The following is a 14,736-nucleotide window of genomic DNA, read 5'->3' as shown; positions in this document are numbered from 1 at the left end:
CTTCACCCAGACGTGTAAGAACACATGGGGGGAGGCTCCGTGCACCCTCCCACTCCACCCCCATGGACAGCCCAACCAAAAGGCTGCCATTACTTTGAAATTTTTTTAGTGGCCTTTTCCTTCCCTCCTATCCTCCTCCCAAACCACACCCGGGCTACCTTGTCAGTTCTTCCCTCTTTTTATAATCAATTAATAAAGAATACATGATTTTTAAACTATAGTGACTTTATTTCCTTAAGCAAGCTGTAACCGAAGCGGGAGGGTGGGTTGTTTACAGGGAATGAGTCAATCAAGGGGGTGGGGTTCATCGGGGGAAGCAAACCAGCAGTCACACCATACCCTGGCCCATGGTGAAACTCGTTTTCAAAGCTTCTCTGATGCGCATGCTTCCTGGTGTGCTCTTCTAATCACCCTGGTGTCTGGCTGCCACGTAATCAGCGACCAGGTGATTGCCTCAGCCTCCCCACCCTGACATAAAGGTCTCCCCCTTACTCTCACAGGAGATTGTGGAGCACACAGCAAAGCAGCATAACAAAGGGGACATTGGTTTGGATGAGGTCTGAGCAAGTCAGTAATGTGCGCCAGCGCGCCTTTAAATGGCCAAATGCACATTCTACCATTATCCTGCACTTGCTCAGACCTGTAGTTGAACAACTCTTGACCACTGTCCAGGCTGCCTGTGTATGGCTTCATGAGCCATGGCATACAAGGGGGTAGGCTGAGTCCCCAGGATAACTACAGGCATTTCAACAGCCCCAACTGTTATTTTCTGGTCTGGGAAGTAATTCCCTTGCTGCAGCCATTTAAACAGAGTAGTGTGTCTGAAGACGCGAGTGTTATGAACCCTTCCTGGCCATCCCACATGGATGTTGGTGAAACATCCCCTTGTGATCCACAAGTGCTTGCAGCACCATTGAAAAGTCCCCCTTGCGATTTACGTACCTGGGCACCCTGGTGCTCCGATGACAAGATAGGGATATGGGTTCCAATCTATTGCCCCACCACAGTTAGGGAATCCCACTGCAGCAAAGCCATCCACTATGACCTGCACATTCCAGAGTCCCAACCTTTCGTAGCAGCAGCTAATGATTGCTTGGCTACTTGCATACAGCAGCACCCACATTAGATTTCCCACTCAAATGATTCCCGACTGACCGGTAGCGGTCTGGTGTTGCAAGCTTCCAGAGGGCTATTGGCATTCGCTTCAACTGGAGGGCGCTCTCCATCTTGATATTCTGGTGTTTCGGGCAGAGGAAAGCAAGTCACAAAGTTCCATGAAGTGCCCTTACGCGTGCGAAAGGTTTTGCAGCCATGGGAATCGTCCCAAACCTGCAAAAACTATGCGGTCCCACAGTCTGTTCTTGTTTTCTGGGCCCAAATCGGCGGTCAATGGCTAGAACCTGCCCCATTACCAGCAGGATCTCCAAAGCGCAGGGGCCTGCGGTTTGAGAGAATTCTGTGTCCATGTCCTCATCACTCACGTCACCGCGCTGCTGTAGCCACCTCCTCCTCGCCTGGTTTTTGCAGGTCCTGGTTCAGCATAGACTGCATGATAATGTGCGAGGAATTACAATGTCCATGACTGCTGTCTTGACTCAGCAAGGTCCATGCTTGCTGTGCTATGGTGTTTGCACAGTTCACCCAGGGAAAAAGGCGCGAAACAGTTGTCTGCTGCTTTCACCGAGGGAGGGGTGAGGCTGTACCCAGAACCACCCGCGACAATTTTTTTTGCCCCATCAGGCACTGGGATCTCAACCCAGAATTCCAAGGGTGGGGGAGACTGCGGGAACTATGGGATAGCTACCCACAGTGCAACACTCCGGTAATCGACACCAGCCTTGGTACATGGACGCACACCGCCCAATTAATGTGCTTAGTGTGGCCACGTGCACTAGACTTTATACAATCTGTTTTAAAAAACGGTTTCTGTAAAATCGATATAATCCGTAGCGTAGACATACCCCTAGAAATCTCTCTGAAGAATTCACATGAAATCTCCCCTACATCATGTATTTGGGGGAAAACTTTTGTTCCGATTTTTTTCGTCTTAAAAGCCCCAAAGATTCCATTTCCTTCCTTCTCTTTCTGATCTCGGCCTACACTGGGGATATTTGATGTTTTCACTTTTAGCGCCTGTCATAGCATTCCCTCTCAGATCTGAACCTTAGAGTTCAGAAAATGAGATACTAGCACCTGAATCCTCTAAGCTTAATTACCAGTTTAGATCTGATAGCACTGCCACCACCCAAAAATATAGTGTTTTGGGGCACTCTGACCTCCCAGACCTTCCCTGGGGACCCCAAGAACCCAGATCACTTGGGTTCTTAAAACAAGGAGAAATAAACCATTCCCCCACCTTTCCCCCTCCCAGAATTTCCCTCCCTGAGCTATCCTGAGAGACACTGATCCAACCGCTTAATTCACCATACAGAGAAGCATCTCCTTCCCTTCCACAAAGAGGCAAACAGATTCAAGGAAAACAGAGAGAAAATTTGATTTCTCCCCCCTCCCGTCTCCCCACCCGTCCTGGTGAGTATCCAATCCCCTGGAATAAAACAAGGGAAACAAGAAAAAAAATCAATCAGGTTCTCTAAAAGAAATCTTTTACTAAAAGAAAGGAAAAAGTAAAGAATTATCTCTGTAACTTCAAGATGTAAATATTACAGGGTCCTATAGCTTACAGACACCAGAAAGAGACTTTCCCCCCAGTATCAATACAAATCAAAATATTCCCAGCAACTACACATATAAAAGTTAACCAGCCAGATCCACAATTGCAAATAGAGTAAAACAATCAAAAAGCCTAACCGCCTGTTTTTACTTACTATTTGAAAAGAAACTTAGAGAGCCTGTAGTAATGTCTGGTTTCTCTCAGACCCTCCGAGAGAAGAACACACAACGGACAAAGAACACACACAAAAGCTTCCCTTCACCCAAATTTAAAAATATCTTGTCTTCTGATTGGTCTTCTAGTCAGGTGTCCAGTTCCTTGCTTGTAACCCTTTACAGGTAGAAGAGACATTAACCCTTAACAATCTGTTTATGACAGCGCCAGCTACTGGAGTCAGGTGACTAGTAAAGAATCACAGCTTTCATTAGAAAGTCCAATTTTTTTAAGTCTTTGCTTGTGGAGGAAAGTTTAAAGATATAGAGTTAAAATAAAAAGAACCACACATAAAGTTTTGAACAAGAAGTCTTGTGCTTTTTTAAAGCTAATCTTGTGATTTTGGGCAGAATCTGAGTGGTGATTTTTTCAAGACTTGTATTTGGAGACAGGTTTCATTGTTCTGGGATGCTTACTGGGATGAATAAATCTAAACAAATACTCCCCAATAGGAGTTACTGGGGCTAGTTGCAGGAAGTGGGATGTTCAGCATTTTACTGAGATACACACCAGAGAAAAGGAGGGGGATTTGTCAAGTTAAACAAAAAAATGCTACCAATGGGCCCATCTAGCTGGTATCCCATCTCCAGCAGCGGCTTCAGAGAAGCCTGGAAGGAGACCCCTAATGGACATTTCCAGAACAGCCTGCCTGCTGGGAAAGCTTCCTCCAAACTGTCACTTCCTCACTTGGTCCTTTCAGCTCCTTCCAATGACAAATGGAAAAAATTCGAGACTGAGCTTTTCCCAGCTTCTCGTGGAGTTTGGATGTTTGATCCCACCACAAAGGCAGCTGCAAAACCCCATTCTTTAAAATAATAATTTCCCCGACTCACTGATTTTTCCCAAGTGTTTTTGCCCCTCTCCCAGCTAGGACAACGGAGATTGGATGGCCCAGGGGTTACAGTCCTAACCTAGGATGTGGGAGACTTGCATTCATTCTCCATTCCACCACAGACTCTCTGGGTGGCCTTGAGTAAAGCACACACATGCTCATCAAGCTTGCAGCTCTGCATTATGACAATCAGTATAATCTAATCTTATGCTTCAAAGCTTCATCCCTGCAGCTGTCAGGAAGGACTTTGCATCTGCTGCACAGTTAGCCAGGTGCATTCTGAGAGGTTTCTTTCCTCCCTTCCCCTGAAGCACAAAGCTTCGCAGCTGGAGACAAGACGCTGGACAGGGTGAGCCAGTGCTTTGAGTTGGTCCAGAGAATACTTTCTAAATGCCTTGATGGTGGGTCTTGTTCACGTGCTTAGGATTGCCAGATTTGGGGTCAGGAAGGAATTTCCCCCAGGGCAGATTGTCTGTGGCTTTGTTGTTAGTTTTTTTGCCTTCCTCTGCAGTGTAGGGTGTGGGTCACCTGGCAGCATCATCTGGGCATATCTCATCTAATCAATTCCCTGAGGAACTGGGAGCTGAGCCGAAAGCTCTTCCCGCATGCAGTGCATTTGTAGGGTCGATCCACTATGGTGGATATCAGTGGTGGGCTGGGATCTCCTCCTCCCTGCTCAAGGTTCTGGGAGGCCCTGCACGGCTCCGCTCCTGAAGGCCCTTCCTGCTGGGGAACCTCTTCCATCCCAGGAGAGAAGATTTGTCTACACTGCCCACTAAATCTGGGGCTACAGGCCAGGGGATGCTGTTTCGAAGCCCACGTGTGAGCATCCACATTGCATTGCGAACAGACTCTCATGGGGTACAAAGGCGCTATTGTGTCTCTACTTCTCTCTCTTGGGTGGAAGGTTTACACACAGCCCCTTTCATTCAGTTTCTCTCTGCTGTAACCCAGGCACTCAGACATTCAATTCCCAGAACAACCTCCGGGTTATAAATTTGCTCAGCAAACTCATGTGAGCAGAGGGTAAATTAGGAGGCAGGGGCTATTTGGGATAAACTCATACATAGGGCTCAAGGCCACCTGGGTTCAATCAGTGTCTGAGTGGGAAGGAGGGTCTAATGGTTAGAGCACCAGTGGCTGGGAGCCAGGACTCCTGGGTTCTGTCCCCTGCTTTGGGAGGGGAGTTTAGTGGGTTAGACGGGGCACTGGGAGTCAGGACTCCTGGGTTCATCTCAGCTGTGGCTAGGAGTGGTCTCTAAGGCAGCCGTGGCTAGTGGCCAGGACTCCTGGGTTCTATTCTTGGCTGCGGCGGGGAGTGAGGTCTAGCGAGTTTAGAGCAGCATCTGGGGTGGGGAGTGAGGTCTAGTGGATTAGATCAGAGTGTGGGGGTGGGAAGTCAGGATTCCTGGGTTCCCCTCCCAGGTGGGGGCGGGCAGTGCGGTGAAGCGCTGGCTGCTCGATGGGGTCTCTCTCCACCCCCAATCCACTCGGTCTGCGGCTGCTCCCCCGGCCAATGGCAGCCGGACTGAAGGTGGGGGTGGCCTGTCCCAGCCAATCACTATGGAGGTTCTCCCGGGTTTCTCCTCCCCTCCCCGCATTCTCTCGCCCCATAACGTTGTCTCTGCGCCCCAGTCCCGTCCCCGCCGGGACCGCAGCGCGGGGCAAGCTGGAGCTGGGGGCGCACCCTAGGGCGGGGAGCCGAGCTGGGGAGTCCGCTCCCGCCCCCGCAGTGAGTGGGTGGCGAGGGGGAGGGGGGCACAGGAAGCAGTCAGCACCGGCCCAACTTCCTCCGGAGTCCCTGGGAGGGGGAGCCCCCCGTGCCAGCGGGGTAACGTGGCGGGAGGCTGGCAGCAGCACGTGTGGGGTGAACAGCTGATTGCTGGGGGCGGGGATGGGCCCGGATGGGGCGGCTCCACCGCTGTTGGGGGGCAGAGCTGGGAACCGTCCGGGGCTCAGTGGGAAGGCGGGTCCCTGCCCTGGGGGAGAGGGGCTGCTGCGTGGGGGGGGTTAGATGTCAGGACACCTTGGCTCTCTTGGAGGGGTGGGGGTCAGGACTCCTGGGTTCTACCCCTGGCTCTGGGAGTGGGGGCTGGTGGGTTGGGGCTGGGGGTCAGGACTCCTGGGTTCTACCCCTGGCTCTGGGAGTGGGGGCTGGTGGGTTGGGGCTGGGGGTCAGGACTCCTGGGTTCTACCCCTGGCTCTGGGAGTGGGGTCTGGTGGGTTGGGGCTGGGGGTCAGGACTCCTGGGTTCTACCCCTGGCTCTGGGAGTGAGGGCTGGTGGGTTGGGGCTCAGGACTCCTGGGTTCTACCCCTGGCTCTGGGAGTGAGGGCTGGTGGGTTGGGGCTCAGGGCTCCTGGGTTCTACCCCTGGCTCTGGGAGTGAGGGCTGGTAATTGGCACATGCAGTTGTTTTTTACCGTGTATTTTCCTCTCCCAAAGCTGCACTTGGCCCCCTCTCCAGACCCGATGGACGAGGAGGAAGACGAGATGGAGGAGCAGGAGGGGAGCTCTCAATCTGAGGGACCCAGACTGGTGATCTCCATGGATGGGGATTCAGTGAGTGTCTGGTGGGCAGGGACTGTGTCCTTGGGGCTTCCCCTTCTGCTCTCTGGGAAAGCATCTATGCTGACTTGCCTCCAGCAGGCCCCATGCGGGAGGCTGAGGCAGCAGCACTGGGCTGTGGGGCTGATCTGGGGGGTGGAATGGTCGCTGGCTGATTGGCCCCAGGGACTAGTCCACGATGAAGAATGGGGGTGACTGATTGGGTCCAGGATTTGGGTCAAGGGTGGGGTTGTGGGGGGTGGGGGGTGTGTGGCCAGGTCTAGAGAGAAGGGGGCTGGCTGGCTGTGCTGAGACCTATCCTAACCTTGTTCCTACCTTTCACACATATGCAGCCAGCTCTGGGGTGCAGCCTGCTGCCCTACTGGCAGGGCTGTTCGAATACGTGCCATGGATCCTGGCCCCGGCCACATCCAGAAGGAATTTGGTGTGGGTCTAGAGTGGGAGCTTGTCTTGCTGAGTCCCCCTTCTCCTCTGATGCTCCCCCTTTAGTCACAGTCCCCTTCTCCGCCAAAGTGGAACTCTCCCGTTCCTCTGGACGGGCAGCCCGAGCTGCAGCAGGAGGAAGAGGAACCAGAGGAGGAGGAGGAAGACCAGGAGTTCCAGGTGCAGACGTTGAGGATCCCAGCAGATGGGGACTCAGTGAGTAACTAACATGCTGATAAGGGCCCCCCCCGCGATGCTAGGGGGTGCTGTGCTGCTGGGCAGCGGGTGAGCCTCTCAGTGCTGACCCCAGTGCACTGCTAAAGGGTGCTGTGCAGCAGGCAGGGGGGCTCAGTAGGGGGCACGCTCCCCTCACAGTCAGTGCTGACCCCAGTGTCCTTGTGTGCCGCTAGGGGGTGCTGTGCTGCATGGAGCAGGTGGGGGAGACTCAGTGGGTGGTACTCTTACCTTCTCTCCAGAGACAAGGTCTTATATAGGTGCGTGGAACAATCTATACCCATCGTGCTTCGTACATCCTCCTGTGGTTTCAGCTAGATCAGCGGTTCTCAAACTGGGGGTCCGGACCCCTCGAGGGTTGTGAGATCATTACATGTGGGGGTCACGAGCTCTCAACCTCCACCCCAAACCTCGCTTGCCTCTGGCATTTATAATGATGTTAAATATATTTAAAAGTGTGTTTAATTTACTAGGGGGGTTGCACTCTGTGAAAGGGGTTGCTAATAAAAAAGTTTAGACCCAGTGAGCTAGATAGGCTTCCTGTGTTAAACTGCTTAGTGACTGATAACCAGGCTCTGTGTCATAGTCCAGAGGTGGCTGCATCACAGCACCAGGGGAGGGACCCTGTATAAACAGTCCCTGTGCTCCACCCCAGAGGTGGCTGCATTGCAGTGCCAGGGGAGGGACCCTGTATAAACAGTCCCTGTGCTCCACCCCAGAGGTGGCTGCATTGCAGTGCCAGGCAAAGGACGCCTATATAAACAGCCGCTCCATGCTGCCCCAGAGCAAGTAAAGCTCCTGGGCCTGTGAAAAGATTGGGGTGAATGTTAACCTGGAAATAGCTGAGCGGTTTCTGTACTGGGGGGGGAAATGCCCCAAGAGCAGGGCAAATGACTGCAGTGTATTAAAGGGGAGCTAGCAGAGCTCAGATGGCTTATCCTATGGGGTAAGGAGTCTGGGAGTCAAGACTCCTGGGTTCTATCCCTGGTTCTGGGAAAGCAGTGGGGTTAGAGCAGGAGGGACTGGAAGTCAGGACTCCTGGGTTCTGCCCCCAGCACTGGAGCCTGAAGTAATTCATTCGCCTCATCTTGTGCCTCAGTTTCCCCCTTAGGACTAAACACTTATCTGCCTGTCAGTGAGAGAAGTTCCAGCTTCTCCCCCAGCCCTGTCTGGGACCAGGAAGCAGGGGTTTGAACTGTGCCTGTTGGCTGGATCCAGTTTGTGCCGAGGAACCATGCTGGGGTGCCCCTCCCATGCTGTTTAATAATCTCCCCACTTGCCTTTCCCTTAGCTGGACTCTGCCGCTTTTCCAGAGGATCTGTCGGAGGAGGAGGAGGGAGATGAGGAGGAAGAGGAGCTGGTAATCAGAAGGGTGAAGGCAGAGGAGGAAGAGGACCAAGAGTTTGAGGTACAGAAGCTGAGGATTTCCATGAATGGAAATTCAATGAGTGGGGCTGACTGGGAGATGGGGGAGGTGGCTGGGTCAATGCAGAGGGGAGGTTCACTGGACTGAATTTGGGGGCAGGATGTCTAAGCCAAGGGGTCACGGGGCCAACCCTGGGGTGGGTTGAGAGTGGAGGGGCGCTGGGCTGACTGGGCCCATCTAGGAGAGGGATGGTTGACCCAGGGGCTGATCTGAGGGGAGATTGGGGTGAGGCTGGCTGGGCCAATGCAAGGCAGCAGTTCCTTTGCTCTAACCCTGCCCCACAGCTGGAATCAGTGGCGCGCCGAGGCTCGCTGCCTGCGGAGGAGCCAGTGGTGGATTCGGAAGTGCGGGTGGAGCCCAAACTCGAGGGGCAGAAGCTGAGGATCCCAGTGGAGGGGAATTCAGTGAGTAACCATGGAGGGTGAGGGGGCCGCAGCTCCTCCCTCACCACCTGAGCCCCTCTGAGGGACCATGGCGAAGGGACTGGATATGGGCGGGGGCTGGTGCCTTAAAGATTGTTTGCTCAACTGTTGAGGAGGGAGGGGTTAAATTGGGGCTCCCTGGGACAGGGCAGGGCTGGACGGGGAGGGGGGAATTCTGTGATTACAGGGATGGAGGAATTCTGGGGATCCCCTTATCAAGATAATCCCCCTTAGTGGCACTAGCTTACCCCCAACCAGCCACTGTAAATGAGGGGCGGAATGTTGCGGAGGGACCGAGGGTTCCGGGGGCGGAATGTTGCGGAGGGACTGAGGGTTCCGGGGTGGAATGTTGCGGAGGGACCGAGGGTTCCGGGGGCGGAATGTTGCGGAGGGACCGAGGGTTCCGGGGGCGGAATGTTGGGATTGCAGTTAGTGAGAGAGAAAAGGAGAATTAGGAGAATGGGGGAGGGCCAGGGTGGGGCAGCAGTGCCAGGAGAAGGTTCATTGTCTCTGACTCTCTCCTGAAGGGTGCTATCCCTGGCTCTGGAAAGGCAGTGGGGTTGGGGGCTGGGAGTCAGGATGCCTGGGTTCTATCACCAGCTCTGGGATGGGGGTAGGAGATGGGGGCTCTATTCTTAGCTCCGTGGAATTGAATTAATGCCTTGGTGCCTCTCCCCCACAGCCCGTCCTGCAACTGACGGCATCCCCGGGAGGTGGGGGCAGGGCGAGCGCACCAATGCCGGAGCGCTCCAACACTTGCATGGAGTGCGGCAAGAGCTTCAGCCGTCGCTCCAATCTGGTGAAGCACCAGATCATCCACACCGGTGAGAAGCCCTTCTCGTGTGGGGAGTGTGGACGCAGCTTCACCCAGAGCTCGGCCCTTACCAAGCACCAGCGCACCCACACCGGGGAACGCCCCTATGTCTGCGGGGAGTGCGGCAAGGCCTTCACCGCCAGCTCCAACCTGCTGCAGCACCAGCGTTTCCACACTGGGGAGCGCCCCTATGTCTGCGGCGAGTGCGGCAAGGCTTTCAGCCAGAGCTCCAATTACAATCTGCACCGGCGCACGCACACCGGCGTCACCCCCTACCAGTGCGGCGTCTGTGGCAAGCGCTTTACCGGCAGCTCCTGCCTGGCTCGCCACCGGCGCACCCACACTGGCGAAAAGCCCTACCAGTGCTCCGAGTGCGGCAAGCGCTTTTCTGGCAGCTCCACCCTGGTCAACCACCGGCGCACCCACACCGGCGAAAAGCCCTACGGCTGTGCGGAGTGTGGCAAGGCCTTCACCCACCATTCCAACCTGGTGGACCACTGGCGTGTCCACACTGGCGAGAAGCCCTACATCTGTGCTGAGTGCGGCAAGAGCTTCCGGCTCAGCTCCCACATCATCCGACACCGGCGCACCCACGCCAATGCCAGCTCTGCCAGTGCCAACGGGGCTGACCGCCTGTACATCTGCAGCCAGTGTGGCAAGGGCTTCCAGGTCGGACCCAGCCACCTGCAGCAGCAAGCCCACCAGGAAGAGGGACCCTATAGCTGTACTGAGTGCGGCAATAGCTGCTGGACGTAGAGGGGCAGAGCCTGTTGCAGGGGCAGGGCTCTGCACGTCTCCCCTGCCACTCCAAGCACTTTGTACACCCACAGGTTGTGGGATCAGTTCCTGTGGGAGGGGCGGGAATTGGATCCGGCCGGGGATGGGGCTTGGAGCACAGCTTGTGGTCCTGCCCCTTGCTCCAGGAACATGTGCAGGGAGTGTGCCATCAGCTGCTGGAGGGGGTGGGACTTGGTGCTCAGCCAGCTGCCACGCCCCTAGTTCCAGGGTCCACCTGTGGGATGAGCTCTCACAGGGGTGGGGTCGGGTTCCCACACAGGGGTGGAGCTCTGCCAGCAGCAGTAGAAGGACCGGCAGTGGTGGCTGGATGCAGAGAGGGGGCAGGATTCTGCCCAGTAGGAGGAAGGTGGAGCCCAGCCCCTCTCCCCCATGGCAGGGAGCCCCCTGCCTCCCAAGCTCCCTCGGTTCTGTGGAATGCTTCTGCTAGGGTGAGGCAACAGAGCCATGGAGGGAATTGTGGGGGGTGAGCAGCTGAGTTGTAAGGTGGGGTCCCCTGTTGTCCATCTTCCCATCTGTACTGGAAGGAGCAGACTTGAGGGCGGGGAGCTGAATTATGGGGGTGAGGAGTGAGTTGGGGCTAGTGGAGGGGGGAAATAAGGGTGCCACAAAGTGGGGGGGGGTGGGGGAGAGAACAGATCCCTCTCCCTTCTGAGCCCAGGCCACACTTCGATGGGGCTATGCCATTGTGACTGAGAATCAGTGGAAGGGGCTGACTAGGAGGCAAGGACCTCAGATCTGCTGGCGAGCAGGTGCTGGGGAATTCAACCCTGTTTCTCTGCCCTCGTGCTGTGGGCTGAGCGCAGAGGGGGGTGATATTTTAGGGGAATCAATAGACTGGGGTGCAGTTTGGATCTCCTAGGGGTGACCCGCCTGGGATCTGATTCCCCTGCACTGGGGGTCACAAGGGAGCCTAGAAATTGATGCCTGGTGGATTTCTCTGAGGATGATTCCCCCAAGGCTGGGTCTGTGGCTGGAGAGCAGAGGGGGGAAAGGAGGGATGATGATGCCCCTGGGGCAGTGTGGGCATGAAGCTGCCCCCTGGCATGGAATCATGGTGCTGTGCAGAGAACAGGCTGTACTACTTTTGTTTGAGTGGGAAAAAAATCCTAGCCAGACCCCACTTTGTCTGAGTCATCTCTGCAGCGCTGAGCTGGGGAATGCCCTCCGTGCTGGAGCAGGGGCAGAATGCCCCAGGATCCACCATCTCCCGCTCCACCCAGCAGGCATCATTAACCCCTGCAGACTCCATCCCAGGGGTCCGCTGGAGGTTGCTAGTTCTGGACCTTGCTCTCTGCTCCTTCCCCTCTCCTGGGAGCCAGGTGTGGAGTGTGAGGCTGCTGTGAACTGGAGAGCTGCTTCCCAGCAGGCTGCAAAGGCAAGCTTTCACACAGGGAGGGGCAGCCTGGCTCCTCTCTCGGTCACACACACAGTTGCTGATTCAGGAGCCCAGTGCCAGCCAGGGAATGTCCCCTCCTGGGCCCGGAGCAGCCAGAGAGAATTCCCGGAGCCCAGCTAGTCCTACCTGGTTCCCAGCAGGCACTTGGCCATGCTCTAGTTCCAGGCTAGGTGATCAGTGTCGCCCCCTAGTGGATAAACCCTTTCCCTCCTCCCTGCACTTGCCCTCTCCATCCCCAGAGCATTCACTGCAGGGAGCAGTAGCAGCCCCATGGGGCCTATGTCTAAAGGAGTTGCGGTAGTAGCAGAGAGAATCAATCCTTAGTCCAGCCACAGACCTGAAGGGAAAATTAGGGGCTGGAGGAATGTAGTAGAGCTTCCACTTGTGTTGTTGTTAGGTATATTACAGCAGCAGCTGAAGGTCTGCCTCTTTGTGCTGGGAGCTGTCCAGTATGCATTCCAGGTTCTGCACAGGCCCGGAGTGAGGGACAGTCCCTGTCCCAGAGAGCTCCCAGTCTAGATAAAAGATGGGTGGGGAAACTGAGGCACAAAGCAGGAAATGGCTTACCCAAGGTCACACAGCAGGTGAGTGGTAGAGCTGAGGATAGAGCCCAGGAGTCCTGATTCCAGCTTCCCTGCCTCCACAACCCATTGGGCCAAACTCAGCTCTTTCTGGGGTAGCAGAAGATTGAGGAGAGTTGGAGGGGAGGAAGCCCTTGTGTGGTAGAAGGGGTAACAGAGAAGTGGGAACTAAGTTTAGGACAATCTCGTGAAACTCAGATCACCTGGATTGTTTCTGCCAGTAGAGGGCTTCCTGGGCCAGGGGCTTCCTGTGTTGATTGTCTGTACAGCTCCTGGCACACTGGGGTCCTGGTACTTGATCTGGGCTAGCAAGCACTGGTTCAATACAGATAATCAATAGTAACTAACAAGATGGCTAGGGCATGAATCAGGACAGATTCATACTGGCCTCACGTACAATTTCTGTGTCGCGCACACAGATGGGGAGTAAGGAACCTGCCTATTCCTGGCAGTTCCAAACTCTTGGGGAAAAATTGGTTTGGGGTTGAACTAAACCCAAAATGTTTTGATGTTTTCAGCAAATCAAGAAGTGAAGGGGAGTGGAAAAAACGTTTTGGGTCAAATAAAAAAGGTTTGTTTTAATTTTAAAGCATTCTTGATTTTATTTTAAACGTAGAATGAAAGGAAACTTTGAAACTGTCATTTTGAACCAACAGCGTGAAACATTTTAAAAATTTCCCCCAAAGTTTCCTTTTTTTCTATCCAAGCCATTGAGCGAAACTGACATGAAATGTTTCAGCATTGCTGCATTGGCATATTTCTCTTGGAAGAAAAGTTGTGTGAGGAAAAACGTCTCCCAGCTCTGTGCACGTACACACACAATATGACATGTTCAGAAAGTTAGAAGGAATGGATGAATCCCTGGGCAATCCCTGGCTGCAGATTTGCCTTGCCTGTTTCTGGATTGTCAGACACACCTATATTGTGATATCTATGCCCCCTGTTGGCTACAGTCAGAATTTCCCTGCACTGGTTGGTGGGGGATAGGAACTTGTGTGGGAATTAAAGTCTTGTTTCCTGCTGCAATGACCTTTCATGGGGGGCTGGTGCTTGGGGTCTGGGACAGGCTGTGTCACAGTCTTATTCGTAGTCTACTCCGGGTGCGGGGGATTGAAAGGAAAATGGCCTGCTATTCTCCTTTCATTCACTTGGGCTCGGTGCAGTGTGTGGCGTGAATGAGCGCCCCTGATCTCACGTGGGGTGTGCAGCACCTGCCACGACAGGGGCCCTGATTCCAGCTAAAGGATTTGGGACCAATCCTTAGTCCAGATGCAGCTCCAGAGATACAGCAAAAGAAGGAAGAGCAGTGAAAGCATTTGAAATGGAAGATGTGAAGTCAGGCTTTCATTTTAACAACATGACTGGCAAAAGTCAATCCAAAGAAAAAAGCCCTTGTCTGACAGTCTGAGCTGGTGTCAAACATGGCAATATTGGCCAAGCGGGGGGAAGAGAAGTTAGCGGTGATGATCTGGAGCCGGCATTGAAGTCCAAGCCTGTGTTCTAAGAAGACAGAACAAACCCAGGAGGGAAGAGAAAAGAAAAGAAAATGCAGCACAGCGTCTGTCTCTAGTGTTGATTCTCACGTGTAACCTCCCTACTGGAGAAACACAGACCCAGCCCAGGGTCTGAGCAGTCACTCTGAGACTTTGGAAACTCGGTCAGCAGTTGGCTGTTGAGGGATTGTGCTTTGCTTTCTTTCTGGTCACAGGCTTACAGCGGTGCTGCAAACTATGCAGCCTCGGCTATAGCCTGCTAGATCCCACTGCTCTCTCAGGGTTGAAAGGGACCTCAGGTCATATAGTTTAACCCCCTGCTCAAAGCAGGACCAACCCCAACTAAATCATCCCAGCCAGGGCTTTGTCAAGCCTGACCTTAAAAACCTCTAAGAATGGAGATTCCACCATCTCCCTAGGCAACTCATTCCAGTGTTTCATCACCCTCCTAGTGAAATAGTGTTTCTTAATATCCAACCTAAACCTCCCCCACTGCAACTTGAGACCATTACTCCTTGGTCTGTCATCTGCCACCACTGAGAACAGCCGAGCTCCATCCTCTTTGGAACCCCCCTTCAGGTAGTTGAAAGCAGCTATCAAATCCCCCCTCATTCTTCTCTTTTGCAGACTAAATAATCCCAGTTCCCTCAGCCTCGCCTCGTAAATCATGTGCTCCATCCCCCTAACCATGTTCGTTGCCCTCCACTGGACTCACTGCAATTTGTTCACATCCCTTCTGCAGTGGGGGCCCCAAAACTGGACACAATAGAGGGGGCTCCTACCCCCACCCCTCCTTTAAGCGACTGGAGTTAGGACTCTATCCCCAGCTTGGGGATGGGAATCTAGTGGGTGGGGCTGGGGCTGGGA

At 54.1% G+C, this 14,736-nt stretch overlaps 1 protein-coding gene across 2 annotated transcripts; it reads left to right on the top strand.

Moving 5' to 3' along the window:
- The first annotated feature begins 5,321 nt into the window (after window positions 1–5,321).
- On the top strand, window positions 5,322–12,965 carry LOC115651428 (zinc finger protein 771-like). Of its 2 annotated transcripts, none has more exons than XM_030562460.1 (6): window positions 5,322–5,448; window positions 6,160–6,276; window positions 6,772–6,921; window positions 8,231–8,347; window positions 8,650–8,769; window positions 9,470–12,965. In XM_030562460.1, the coding sequence occupies exons 2-6, from the start codon at window positions 6,187–6,189 to the stop codon at window positions 10,355–10,357; spliced, it is 1,365 nt and encodes a 454-aa protein (XP_030418320.1). In that variant the 5' UTR covers window positions 5,322–5,448; window positions 6,160–6,186; the 3' UTR covers window positions 10,358–12,965. The 2 variants fall into 2 exon arrangements, with proteins under 2 accessions (XP_030418320.1, XP_030418321.1); XM_030562461.1 differs by lacking the exon at window positions 5,322–5,448 and adding an exon at window positions 5,486–5,547.
- The last annotated feature ends 1,771 nt before the right edge of the window (window positions 12,966–14,736 follow it).

This window comes from Gopherus evgoodei, chromosome 4 (assembly GCF_007399415.2).
Source record: "Gopherus evgoodei ecotype Sinaloan lineage chromosome 4, rGopEvg1_v1.p, whole genome shotgun sequence".
NCBI classification, from domain to species: domain Eukaryota; kingdom Metazoa; phylum Chordata; order Testudines; family Testudinidae; genus Gopherus; species Gopherus evgoodei.
The sequence above is the reverse complement of the archived record's forward strand: the minus strand, read 5'-3'. Positions and strand labels throughout refer to the sequence as shown.

Excerpts from the sequence above, each read along its gene's own strand:
- LOC115651428 (XM_030562460.1), top strand. The coding sequence starts at position 6,187 with ATGGACGAGGAGGAAGACGAGATGGAGGAGCAGGAGGGGAGCTCTCAA. Across the intron at positions 6,277-6,771 it reads TCTCCATGGATGGGGATTCA|TCACAGTCCCCTTCTCCGCC; the intron begins GTGAGTGTCTGG and ends CTCCCCCTTTAG. Across the intron at positions 8,770-9,469 it reads TCCCAGTGGAGGGGAATTCA|CCCGTCCTGCAACTGACGGC; the intron begins GTGAGTAACCAT and ends TCTCCCCCACAG.